Source organism: Pelophylax lessonae (genome assembly GCF_965119305.1).
Source record: "Pelophylax lessonae genome assembly, chromosome: 2".
Classification (NCBI taxonomy): Eukaryota; Metazoa; Chordata; class Amphibia; order Anura; family Ranidae; genus Pelophylax; species Pelophylax lessonae.
Genome location: NC_138769.1, coordinates 230,959,183 through 230,973,041, shown reverse-complemented (window position 1 = coordinate 230,973,041; position 13,859 = coordinate 230,959,183). Strand labels below are relative to the sequence as shown.

The 13,859-nt window shown below is 41.3% G+C and overlaps 1 protein-coding gene across 1 annotated transcript in view; it reads right to left on the bottom strand.

The window, feature by feature from the left end:
* PHTF1 (putative homeodomain transcription factor 1) overlaps positions 1-13,859 on the bottom strand; it is a 322,940-nt gene that overhangs the window by 286,302 nt on the left and 22,779 nt on the right. The window contains exons 2-3 of the mRNA XM_082246092.1: positions 10,570-10,642; positions 3,676-3,738 (exon numbers count right to left, since the gene is read on the bottom strand). Of these exons, the coding sequence (XP_082102218.1) occupies positions 3,676-3,738; positions 10,570-10,614 (108 nt within the window). The 5' untranslated portion in view covers positions 10,615-10,642. The remainder of the gene's footprint in view (positions 1-3,675; positions 3,739-10,569; positions 10,643-13,859) is intronic.

Below are 13,859 nucleotides of genomic sequence, written 5' to 3'. Positions count from 1 at the left end.
ATCCAGCGCCCAGGGCAAAGATGCTAAACTGCGCCCCTTCCCTTAGAGCGGGGGTGTCAAATTCAATATCATTGCGGGCCGCTTCAGCTTTATGATTGCCCTCAAAGGGCCAGTTGTATCTTTAAAACTAGATGTCCAGAGCCCCCCCCCCCCATTATATCAGATGTCGTGTCCCCCCCCCCCCCCACTATCAGAAGTCAGGAGTCCTGGAGCTGGGAAGCAGAAAGTGCAGGGTTTGGAGGAGAACCAGACTGACTGCAATCAGCTGCTGGGGTCTGCTGAATGCTGAGACCAGGGGAAGATAGGGACAAGGGGGTGCTGCACAGAGAGGTGAAGGATCTGCAGGAGGATTTATGTCCTCCTCTGACTGCAGAGATGGGGAGGTGGGGGCAGAGACAAGCCTCTCTGCACCTGCACGAAGAAGCACAGGACCAGGAGAAGGAGTTCTGTCCTCCTTTCTGCTGCTGACTACTGGGACAAGGATGGGGCAGAAACAAGGGGATTGCCACAGCTGCAAGAGAGGTGCAAGGGCCACATGAAATGGCCTGGAGGGCCAGATTCGGCCCCCGGCCCTTATGTTTGACACCTGTGCCTTAGAGTTAAAGTCAGGGCGCCCACATGCCTGCAATAAACCATTGTGCCCAGGGCAGCCGCCCTTCCTGCCCACCCCTTGTACCGGCCCTGAGTGGGTTTTTATTGTGGTCACTAACATCAACACTGGGGGTTATCATTCTGATCCCTTCCATTAATTAAGAAGTCATTATTGTGGTCTCTGGCATCAATTCCGAGGGACGTTTTAAGTCAAGACCAATATTCAGCACAATGCAATCTATGGGCAGTTTTTTTCCAGGAAGGGGGCCCAGCTTATGATCTTGCACACATACCCACTGCATTCAAAAAACACCCTTGACAGAAAAGTCAGAAATCTGGAGAACAAAAATTAAAAACATGGCTGCACGGTTTGTAAATGAATTCCCAAAGAGTGTTCAAGTGAAACTTCACTTTGTGGACCATGGATATAAGCATACAATATGTTATTCCAATGCATTTGATTTGGCAGCTGTACTTTAGTAAAATATTTAGTATGCTTTATGCAGATACTGATAGCCTTTAAGCAATACATGGATACCTTATAACCATGTAATGGGCTTGGGGCAGTGTTTAGTATCCTGTTATTACAGCACTGACTCTCCAAGCTGCAGTCTATTGGTCAAAGTCTGCCTAATACAGTATTGGCTCATATAGATATAAAAGCAGCAGTGTTGAAGGCTCTACACATGGTAGGCAGACTGCACTATGCACTTGTCATAATCCAGGGTAATAACATTTTTACGAAACATTTGGAAGAAACGCTGCATCTGCCTTTGGCCCATTGCAAGTTTATAATTATGTTATAATTATTAAACTAATTTATAGAATAGAAAGTGATGGCAAACAGCTAAATTCATAACTGGAATATGTGTGAACTGTCTTACATGTTCAGCTAATTTTCAAAACCAGAAAACCCTGTCAGACAGTACTATTAAAGTGATACTAAAGTCTTGTTTTCTTTTTTCTTTAAAAATAACAAACATGTTATACTTACCTGCTCTGTGTGGTGGTTTTGCACAGAGCAGCCCCGGATCCTCCTCTTCTCAGGTCCCTCCCAGCGCTCCTGGACCCTCCCTCCTGCCGAGTGCCCCCACAGCAAGCAGCTTGCTATGGGGGCACCCAGACTGAGCCACAGCTCTGTGTGTCCATTCAGACACAGAGCCACGATTCCCCCCCCCCCCCTACTCATTGGCAAACTTACTTTGACTGACAGCAGCAGGAGCCAATGTGTCTAAGCCAATCAGTAGGGATAGTCCCATCTCTCATCGCCGGCGCTCCTTCCTCACACAGAGCCTGCAGTGTGAGGAAGGAGGGGGAACCTCACAGCGCCGGGGACACACAGCAATGTAATCAGGGCACTGATCACCAGTGCCCTGATTACTAAAGGTAAAAAAATACACAAATTGCCCCCCCATCAGTGCCCACAGTGCCCGCCTCAGTGCCCCCCATCAATGCCCACAATCAGTGCCCAAAGTGCTGCCAGTCAGTGCCCATCAGTGCCTGCTCATCTAGGCACTGATGAGCACTGACTGGCAGCACTATGGGCACTGAGTATGGGCACTGATGGTGCTGCCCATCAGTGCTTATCAGTGCCACCCATCAGTGCTCATCAGTGCCACCCGTCAGTGTCCATCAGTGCCATCCGCCAGTGCCCATCAGTGCCGCCTATCAGTGCCCATCAGTGCCGCCTCTCAGTGCCCAGCTGTGCCACCTCTCAGTGCCCAGCAGTGCCGCCTATCAGTGCTCATCAGTGCCGCCTATCAGTGCCGCCTATCAGTGCCGCCTATCAATGCCGCCTATCAGTGCTCATCAGTGCAGCATATTAGTACCTCCTCATCAGTGCCCATAAGTGCCACCTCATCAGTGCCCATAAGTGACACCTCATCAGTGCCCATCAGTGCAGCCTATCAGTGCCCATCAGTGCCGCCTCATCAGCGCACATCAGTGAAGGAGAAAAATTTATTTTCAAAATTTACTCGCAGAAAATAAGAAAAACTTTTTTTTTTTTCAAAATTTTCTGTCTTTATTCTTTTTTTTTGTAAAAAATAAAAAACCCAGAGATGATTAAATACCACCAAAAGAAAGCTCTATTTGTGTGAAAAAAATGATAAAAATTTCATATGGGTACAGTGTAGCATGACCGCGCAATTGTCAGTCAAAGTGTGACAGCACTGAAAGCTGAAAATTGGCCTGGATGGTGAACTGTGTTTAAGTGCACAGTAGGCAAGTGGTTAACCTAACTTTTCTTTACTAAAGGAATACAATGTCCATCCCAGTCTGTGATTGGATAATGAAGGAGCAGAACCGCACTAAGTGGTTTATTTACTAAGGCTCCATTCACACCTGAGAGTATCGTTTTTTTAGGCGTTTTTCAGGCGTTTTTTTCGGGCGTTTTTTGCAGATGTTTGGAGGCAGGCATTGACATCTAACAAAAACGCTAGTAATCTGCCAAAAAAGAAGCTCATGTACTTTTTTGAGCTTCAGGCGTTTTGCTTCAGGCAACAAAACACTCATATTTGAACAGGGGCCATTGAAATTAATGGGATTTTGCTTGTTGGGCGTTTTGAGACTTCAGAGATGAGCGTTTTACGAGCTGAAAAATGTTCAGGTGTGAACAGGGCCTAAAGGCAAATAGACTGTGCACTCTGCAAGTGCAGCTGCTCCAGAGCTTAGTAGATGAGCAGAAGCTCTGCTGACTTCTATAATCCAGTCATGTGCAAGCAAAAATGTTTTTTTTTTTTTTCCTTGCATGTGATTGGGTACTCTTTGCAAAATGAAGCTTTACCTCATTTACTATAATCTGGAGCAACTGCAGTTTGCAAAGTGCACAGTCTATTTGCCTTTAGTAAATCAATCCCGAAATTAGATCAGCCCATTAATCAACCCTTTATGTATTGGTGAATGTAAAAAGATTGATTTTCCCTACCCTCCTCAGTCTAAATCACACTGTACAAAGAAATACAGAAAGAAAGGAAGACTGAGTTACTATTTGAAATATATTTAAGGTATTTTGTTGGATATATAAAGGAGCACTTTATATCTGCCTAAACATTTGCTTTAATACAAGATGACTTATCGTCTTACCTTAACTCCTATCTCCTTCTGTTCTACTGATTTTTCCCATATTTGTTGGTCATACGCTCCAATCTGGAATAAATAGGGTTAGTAGAGCATTAGCAATTTTAGACACAAAAAGCATTACAGTTAATGCAGTTTTACACTTTTTACAACCGAAAAGTAAAATCACATCAACATCATATAAGATATAAAGATATTATAATTGACCTGATTTAGCAAGCTGTGATACCACTGAAGGCTAAATTGCTTTCTTTAGCAAAATAGACGTGATAACATCCCTTGGAAGGCCCCTTAGGCTTCACATTATAGCATGTTGGGAATGCGTGCACAATCGCATGTGTTCCCGACACGCAAGGGAAACGTGCTGCTCTTTAGCAGACGCGCTGGGTTGCCATTAAGGCCAAATGCACACTGTATTCTCTATGATGCCTTTTCTCCTACAGGAGTTTAGCAGCAGAAAAACACAGTAAAAAGCAGTGTTTTTGCAAGCGCCTTTACGCATCTGGCAGTAATGCATTCTATTGGAGAGAATGTTAATTTATTCTGGCCAGTAGAAAATATTCCTGCACTAACACTTTAACGTGCGTTCATGCGTGTTTTTTATGTATAAAAGCTCCACTCCTGAACCTGACTTTGGTGGTGGGGGATTCCTGCCTCTAAACGCCCCTTTTTGTAGACTCCTGTAAATACCCATAGTGTGCAAGTAAGTTTAAAGGCAGCAAAAAAAAAAAAAAAAGAAAAAACCTTAGAGGACTGTAAAAGCAGCGTTTTTGAGCTCAAGTGTGCATGAGTCCTTTGGCTAGGTTTACATTATAGCTTGTTGGGAACACGCTATAATGTGAGCTCAAGTGTGCATGAGTCCTTACGCTAAGTTTACATTATAGCTTGTCAGGAACACGCTATAATGAGAGCTTGAGTGTGCATGAGTCCTTAGGCTAGGTTCATATTATAGCATGTCGGGAACATGCTATAACAAGAGCTTAAGTGTGCACGAGTCCTTAGGTTGGATTTACATTTATAGCTTGTCGGGAACACGCTATAATGTAAGCTCAAGTGTGCATGCGTCCTTAGGCTAGGTTTTCATTATAGCTTGTTGGGAACATGCTATAATAATTGCTCAAGTGTGCGGGAGTCCTTTGGCTAGGTTTACATTACAGGGTGTCAGGAACATGCTATAATGAGAGCTTAAGTGTGCATGAGTCCTTAGGCTGGGTTCACAATGTAGCATCTTGGGAACACGCTATAATATGAGCTCAAGTGTGCATGAGTCCTTAGACTGGGTTAACATTGTAGCATCTTGGGAACACGCTATAATGAGAGCTCAAGTGTGCATGAGTCCTTAGGCTAGGTTCACCTTATTGCATGCCCGTAACGCGCTATAATACGAGCTCAAGTGTGCATGAGTCCTTAGGCTAGGTTCACATTATAGCATGTCGGGAACACGCTATAATATGAGCTCAAGTGTGCATGAGTCCTTAGGCTAGGTTCACCTTATTGCATGCCCGGAACGCGCTATAATACGAGCTCAAGTGTGCATGAGTCCTTAGGCTAGGTTCACATTATAGCATGTCGGGAACACGCTATAATATGAGCTCAAGTGTGCATGAGTCCTTAGGCTAGGTTCACATTATAGCGTGTCGGGAACACGCTATAATATGAGCTCAAGTGTGCGTGAGTCCTTAGGCTAGTTTTACATCATAGCGTGTCGGGAACACGTGCACAGTTGTGCACTTTCTGACATGCAAGAGAAAGGCACTGCTCTTCAGCAGACATGCTGGGTTGCTATTAATTCCTAATGAAACCTCTATGCATCAGCAAAATGCCTGAGCTTTCGCGCATGCGAAACTGTATGGTGCCTCAGCACCATGCAGATCCAAGTAGGGTGATTTTAAAAAAGGGTCAGGGACTTTTTTCCCCCGCATTTCTGCGGGTAGGGCGGCCCACTAAATAAAATGGGCTGACCTGCCTGCAGAATGCAACCCGCAGTGATGTAAACCAAACCTTAAACTACAACTATAGGCAAAACTTGTTTCCTTTTGGATAAAGTGAGGGAGGGTATAATAACCCCCGTAAGGTTTTTTTTTTTTCTCCATCTGTGTCCCATTGGGGAGATTTCCCTTAATTTCGTGTCCCATAGCCAAAACCGGAAATGAGTAGAAATCCCTTAAAATTAGGGGAATCTCTTGTAGACCCCCAGGTCACCAGAATTAGTGTCCCCATTGGAAGATTTTCCCTCAATTACTTTTCTGGAGACAACCGAAAATGTGTTTCTTTTTATTTTAAAATGTCATTTTTAATAATAATGGTAACCAGAGAGGGTGAATCTCCGTAACAGGGGCACCGACAGCAGTAAAAACTGACAGGTGTTCTAATCCCTCTCCTCTCTATCTAAAACTAAAGAAATAGAAAAAGCTTTTAGTTAGATTGTATGGTATGCTTATTAGTACCTAATTTGTGTCAAGTTTTTTCCTTTTATTGAGATTGTTTTACAACGGAACAGTCAACATACTGTTACACTATCGGTTAGACGTTAGAAGGCCTTTGTCTGTTTGTTTTACTACTTCCCGTGAGAGCAAAGTCCCAAACTGAGAGATGCTGTGCTAACCAACCAATATATGCTCCCGTTATCAGAGCCACAAAAGTAAATTATATTTGCACATATAGTGGGTTTTATTCCCTGAGGTGCAGCACACACAGAAATACTGCTGCAAAAATCAAACAAGCCACTAAGGTACTACAGTGATCAAACAAACACATACAGTATATACATACATACAGCGCTAACCTAAACGATACACATAAACTCTCAAATTCCTATCTCCTACAAAGTACAAATAAATACAGTGCCCACAGTGTATGAATACGATATCCAAAATATAAATCAATTTTCATTTAAACTCCTATGCAATTTGCCAAATAGTGCCGAACAAATGAGTTGAACTCAGTGTTCAATCACATTCCAAAATCCATCAAACCCTGAAAAAATGATTTGTGAAAAAGGTACAAAACAGCCATCAATCCCTCAATGTAAAAGGTGCACTTGCTCCAAGATGCTTGTTTTTGTGTCTACCAACCATAGATGAAGTATGTTGCCAGCACACCCACAAGTTTATTTAAAAGTGCACAGCTCTTTTTTCTCATATAATCACATAGAAAAGCAAAGTTTCGAGACCATGCAGGAGCCCTTCCCCAGGTATGTGATGTCAATTCCTGAGGAAGAGTCCCTGTGTGGTCTCAAAACATTGCTTTTTTATGTGATCATACAAGAATAAAGAGCTGTGGACTTGTAGGTGTGCCGGCAACATATTTAATCTATGTTGTACATCGTGACCAGACAGAAGTCCTTGCGGCACCCTTTAAAGTGGTGGTAAATTCGTCTTTTTTTTTTAATCTGAGCCCCTGCAGCTTAATTTCATAATCTGCTAGTATGCACGGCATACTAGTACATTATGACCGATTTACCAGTCAAAGGAAGCCCTCCAGCTCTTCGCTGTCAGTGCGAGGGCGCTTCCATGTTTACTCGGTCTTCCTTTCTCGGTTCACTCTGTTCAGGTTCTTGAATGGCTGGGCCGTGTTGACGCCACATCCGTGCATTCACATGGAAGTCACTCTAAGCTCAGTGTAGATTACCGCTAACAGGCAGGAAAGGGTCTCCTCTGCCATAAAAAACCTGTCTGCCAGCATTTTTTACTATTCCTAAGTGTAATACAGTTTAAATCACATGGTCAATTCCAGTATGGTATGCGAAAGGAATATAACACACGTCTACCAACCATAGAAATCCCCTTGTGAAAAATGAACTCGCTGACTCCAATGACCTCTTCAAAAATAAGCAGCCAAAACAGAGTTTGAAGATAATTCAGTCCTTCCTCCTCTCAACTTCAAAAGACTTCAAATCAAAAATCATACACAAAAATCTACTACAGTATAAAGTTCTTATACAAACCTAAATGCAAACATTTAATAAGGGGTGCCCATCTATCCTTCTAACCTGCATTGATTAAGGAAAGTTTGATCCCCTGAGAAAGTCATGTGATACGTGATGCAACGCAACGCATAGAGCAGAGCTGGGTGACATCATACTAGGAAGTAATCAGACACATTGCCATAGTGGTGCTGATCATTGGAAAAGAAAAAAGAGAATAGGTGTCTATGAAAGTTGATCTGGGTGCACCAGTTAATTGCGCTACGGAGTAAATCTTCTTTTCTTTTGAATTACACTGACCCACTGGAGAAAAAAGGAGGAGCGGGGTGGTAGCTTTGCTGTGTGCCTTATATGACCTGTATACATATACTGTATAGGTCATAATCTGAAGGTGAGGGCATTAGTGGTGGAAGTTACACGAGTATGAAAAATAGTGGATTGAGGAAAACCACTGGAGTCATAAGGATCAGTACTGCTTTGGGAGAACCAGTGTTAATTTAGTCACAAAAAATTGAATTAACTCAATTGATGAAAACGATGACGTAAAAAAAAATTCCAATTTTTGTAAACGAATGAAAACGGAGCAAATATGTGAGGGAGGGACATTTACCCACCTGGGCTTCTGCTTTCCTCAGAGCTCCACCTGCCTGTTAAAGCCCCAGCCACCTGACAAGCTGTATTGGCAGAGAGACACAGGCTTCCCCTGTCTGCCTGCTGCCTGGGAGTTCTAGAGCAATGCTCTGCAAACCATGTGCTGAGTATTTACTCTCCCAGCAGGGTAGCAGTGCCTAGCACTGTGTAAAATACCAGCCTCCCCAGACCAGTTCTTTGCCCTGTGCACTCCCTCTCTGCCATTTACTTCCCCACCCCCACTACATGTTATTAGATTTTTACTCCAGGAGTATATGAGTTTGGAAATTCTAGAGAAATGCTTAGATAAAGCATTACAATTTAACTAACTCATTAGATTTTAGTTGACTAAAATGTACTGGAGATTTTAGTTGACTAAAATACAACTAAAACTAAAACAATTCAGATGACTAAAATATGGCTAAAACTTGGTCAAAAGACTATGACTAAAACCAAAATTACCACTGCATAGCACTTAGACTTTAAGCACAATATATATATATGGACAATTTGTTTTGCACGTTGTTCTATTGTGTAAATACACAAAGGTGGAACTTTGACACCACTAGACAATTTTCACGTAGTGATTTACTATTATTATTAGTAGTAGTATATTATTGATTTGATATATGATGTGTTTTCAATAAAGACATTTGATTTATAATATTTGAACTGTGGTTTGCATTGTTGGACACTGTAATGGTATCTTGTGCTGGGACACCATTTTGTCATCACGACATCCATGTTGTCCAGTAACACAGGCTAGCAAACAGATGTGTCTGTGGATAATAAATTCTATGCCGTACAATAAAATATCAGTTTCAAGAATGTAACCATTACATATTTCAAGATATGAATCCTGTTATAAATCTGTCTAAGGAGGTCCCTTTTGCCTGGGTCTGAGCCTAGGGCCGCCCAGGGCCACTTGTTTATTGGTCAAGGATCTCTGGTGACACCCCCTGCGGTCTCAGAGAAAAGGAAAGAAGAAGATGGTTTTTTCAGTTCTCATCTTACCATCAAAGCAGAAACATCAAGCTAGAGGACCGATCATGTTCAGCTTCTGAAACTAAGATACACTTGGGACTTTTAATGCAAGTATTTCATTTCTAATTCTTTATCTATTCTTCTAAATTGCTGAATTGTGTCTCTATTTCTTTGTAACCCATTTTTCTGAAAAATATTTTTATTTGCACTAATTTTAACCTTTTTTATAATTAAACCTTATTTTGAAAAGTATTAACTTTGTCTCTAAGCACTTAACGCAAGCTAGCCCAAGAACCTGTCTCTTGAAGAGCGCTACTGTATAAAATGAATCTTCTGGGCACTCCTGTCTGCGGTGACAGCGTGTGTTACAAATGATTATTCTAAAGTCATAATTGGTATTTCTAAAATTACAAGCGTCCTCTGGGCTCATCATAACGTAGAGGTGGTGGCAGAGAAAGGGTTAATGGTTTAAATTAGCCCATGTGACAATCGCTCTCAGCCTGCTGGCATCTAGATTGTGGTCCCGCAAGCTGGACAATATGTGTGCCGGGTGCAGCTGAGAGTGGCATTGTTACGCAAGTGACGGCAGGGTGTGAGATTGCCTGGTCTTTGGTCACGAGTTGGATGAGAAGGCCAGTGGTCTGATACCCGCCACCGTCACAGATACTATATATTTCAATTATTTAATTCAGATATTGAGCAGCACAGCACCCAACTTTTTTTTTTTGGGCAAAAAAAACGTTTTTAGGTTCGTAAAAACGTACAGGTTCCAGAACTAAACCGATATCCAATCCATATGATTACAACATTAAAAACATTGTACCAATATTCCACTCCAGTCCAAAATGAAATCAGTTGATACCCACCATTCCAAGTCCCGTTTCTACCCCAAAGTGTAAATCAACAAACTGCAAAAATTAGCATACAAAATTCCATTGATGTGGATTACACAAGCATTTCAACAAATAATGTGCAGAGACCAGCAACACATTACCCCAGCAATGACCAGTTTCACAGGGGCCAGTCCAAGAATATCTAACCATTCACCCCATACTTTTTCAAATTTGAATAGGCATCCTCTATGTTGGTAGATAACCCGTAGCTGAAAGTGGTGCCCATAATAATTACTCATTCTCTATAGGTGGGAAGGGAAGCACATTTCCAGTGAAGCAAGATGATTCTGAAACAGGGCCCTGGAGACTGCTTCCTTGCACAACACCTAACTCTGAACTTCATGATATATTAGTGTGGGAACACGTTGTGATGTAAGCAAGCAGCTGACGATAATAATAAAAATAAAAATAGTATTTAGGAGGTAGCTTGGGCGTATACACACTCACTAATATGGGAAATATACTCACTTTCTTCTGATACCAAGATATTGCATCTCTATTCTCAGCAGCCATCCCTCTATCCTTTCATTGGAACTTGTGTCTGTAGAACGTAGAACACAAATCAAGACATGGTGCAGGTAGGTTTAGCAACTGTAAAAAGCAAAATTGCATCCAGTGTATTGATTTTACTGTTTTCTTTAGACTGAAAAAAAAACTGCAGCAATTTACAGAATGCAGTAAAGTTACAAAGAGTGATGTCAATCAGTGAGTAAACACCAACATTCTGAATTTCACTCAATTTATCTTATATTAAACTACATTTTGCAAACCCTTTGCCTTTCCCAACACAATAAAAACAATGCAGACCTCAGATCAGAAGCGTGCATGCTAGTACTTGGCAGACCCATAGCATACTTGCTCGGTGTTAATCACCTGGACTTCTATGAGCCAGATTTCACCCAGCCAGCTCAGGGAAAGTATAGGAAAGTAGGTGTGCTGAAGGTCTGTTTGCTGCCACCATAGATGCCTCCAACCACAGGTGTGATTTTTTATTTATTTCAAGTGTTGGTTAAAGGGAAGGGACTTTTAAAAACATAGACTAGCATTCCGTAATGCCCTTTAGCTTGACTCCACATACAATCTCACAGGGTCGCTTCCTAGAATGTGTGCCAAGTAACTACCATTTCACGTTTGAACCTAATTAGTGGCTGAAGGAAACCTCTTTGTAGTACCAATATATATATATATACACACATATATATATTTTTTTTGGGGGGGGTGTTCTCAGATCTTTAACAAAAGGGAGATGGGTGGAGCAGCAGAACTTGGGTTAAAAGTGCTGACACTGTTTGTAGGGAAGTACTGCCAATGCTGGCCTGTTGAAGAGATGCCCAAATAGTTGCCTGGCTTAAAGTATGCTGTCAATGAGTGTTTGAAAAGAGCCAGCATTCCTGATCTCTATACCATTCCCACGTAGTTCAGCAAGTCAAAAAGTACTGAAGCCAAGGCTTCAGCATGACAGCCAGGGAACGAACATTCTCAACAAGAGAGTTCAGCAATGGCAGGTTTTAATGATTCTCAACAGGATAGACTCTCTTTATAGTTTAATTCTCAGTCCTGACTGAAGCATTCATAAATCCTTGTCTCAGTAGGACGTCATGTTCGTATCACAGTTATAAAGTAACACATAATTGCACACATACAGTATCTCACAAAAGTGAGTACACCTCTCTTATATTTGTAAATATTTTATTATATCTTTTCATGTGACAACACTGAAGAAATGACACTTTGCTACAATGTAAAGTAGTGAGTGTACAGCTTGGATAACAGTGTAAATTTGCTGTCCCCTCAAAATAACTCAACAAACAGCCATTAATGTCTAAACCACTGGCAACAAAAGTGAGTACACTCCTAAGTGAAAATGTCCAAATTGGACCAAAGTTTCAATATTTTGTGTGGCCACCATTATTTTCCAGCACTGCCTTAAACCTCTTGGACATGGAGTTCACCAAAGCTTCAATAAATGGCCCCCATTCTTATTGGGGGAATTTCTTACAGGGGGAATTTCTTGCTCTTTGTATTAAAATAAATGGATTTCAACTTGTCATGTGACTTCACATGTGGCAAGTCTCCTGACAAGTTGCACTAGTGGGAACGGAGAATTAGATGGAAGCCAACTAACTTACCAGTATATTTTGGATCCGGGAGGAAAGAAAAATACCCAAACGAAACCTGGGTAAACACAGGAGAACATGAAAGGTTGAGAATATTACTGATTTGGCCCTAAACCCAGCAGCCGAGTAGTGCAAGGCAAGAGTAATTGCACTTAGCCAAGCCAAGCTTATTCTGGATCTCAACTTCTTTTCGAGACTCTAAAAGACCAACTGGAACTTATTTATTGTGTATATATAACCCATATCAAGAAAATGGGTTTGAGTTTTAATTAGTTCTGTTGTTTACTCTATAAAATGATGGCAGCTGAAACATTGTAATTGAAAAAGAGACAGTATGTATCTGATGTGCAGGAACTGCTTCAACTCATTGGTTGTGTAAAAAAGGTTTTTGTGGATGGGCTGTAGGTTTGCTGGATAGGCAGGCATGTAATAATTGTTCTAGGCTAGTGGTCTCCAAACTGAGGCCCGGGGGCCAAATGTGGCTGCTTGTTTTTATTCAGCCCTTGGGGCATTATTACCCCCACTGTCAGCAACAGTGGGCCATAGTTTCTGGCACTCTATTCCTCCTATTGACACCAAGCTGTGGGTGAGAAACACATAGATATCGATGACAGATAATGAAAAAAAAATATTAATAATATAATATTCTTTTGTGTTAGCACACTGTGTGCCAACCCGAAGTGAATCAGAAATAGTCTGTGCAAGTCTTCAGTGCAACATACACCTAAGGGAGTGCAAGCCGCTCACCTTACTGCTGTAAGGTAACAGCATTAGGGAACTTTCTTTGTTGTAAAAAATCCCTATACATTCGATATCTATTTATTTCTCACCCACAGCTTCATGTCACTTGGTGAAGGACACTTTGCAGTAATTTAATAGTTATTATCGTTAGTCTGGTTTTTTATTTAGTTTGATGCATATTTATTTATCACGTCTTTTTTTTTTTTTTTTAACTCTTTTTATTTCAAAATGTGCAAAACAAACAACATACAGTATATACATCAATCTGTGCTATCACATTAGCATATAATTATGATTCAATCTTTTATATTATACAACACATAAAGACAAAATCGGACAAACATCCGACTCAAATCAAAATAGTAGTAAACATGAATCAATATCTACATCGTTTTGGTGTGTTCATCTTATTGTATTAACTCTATTGGTCATGAGATACCTAAATGGGTTAATATATCCGCCTCTTCCTTCCATGTATGCAAACTTCGCAAGTTAAACTGTCAACGTTTAGGAACACCAAGTGTCCCATATCTTATTGTATTTCTTTGGACATCCTTTTCATAGGGCAAAATCTGATTAACAGCTAATAACCAATTCCTTATATTAGGGGGAATAACTTGAATCCACTTCAGAGTAATAGCTTTCCTCGCCATGGAAAAGTGTTTCCCTAAGCATAATCTTTTGTTGTCTAGACCAAACCTTTTCATCCAGAATACCAAGTAAACAGACTTCTGGAGTCAAAGGTACAAGTGTAGCTAGCACCAAAGAGTATTTCAACCACCTTCTGCCAATATCTAGCTATAACTGGACACTGCCATATAACGGGAGAAAAATCTGCTCTAGGGGTGCTACATCTCATACACTCAGAGGATGCCATGCAGTGCATTGCAAGCAACTTAA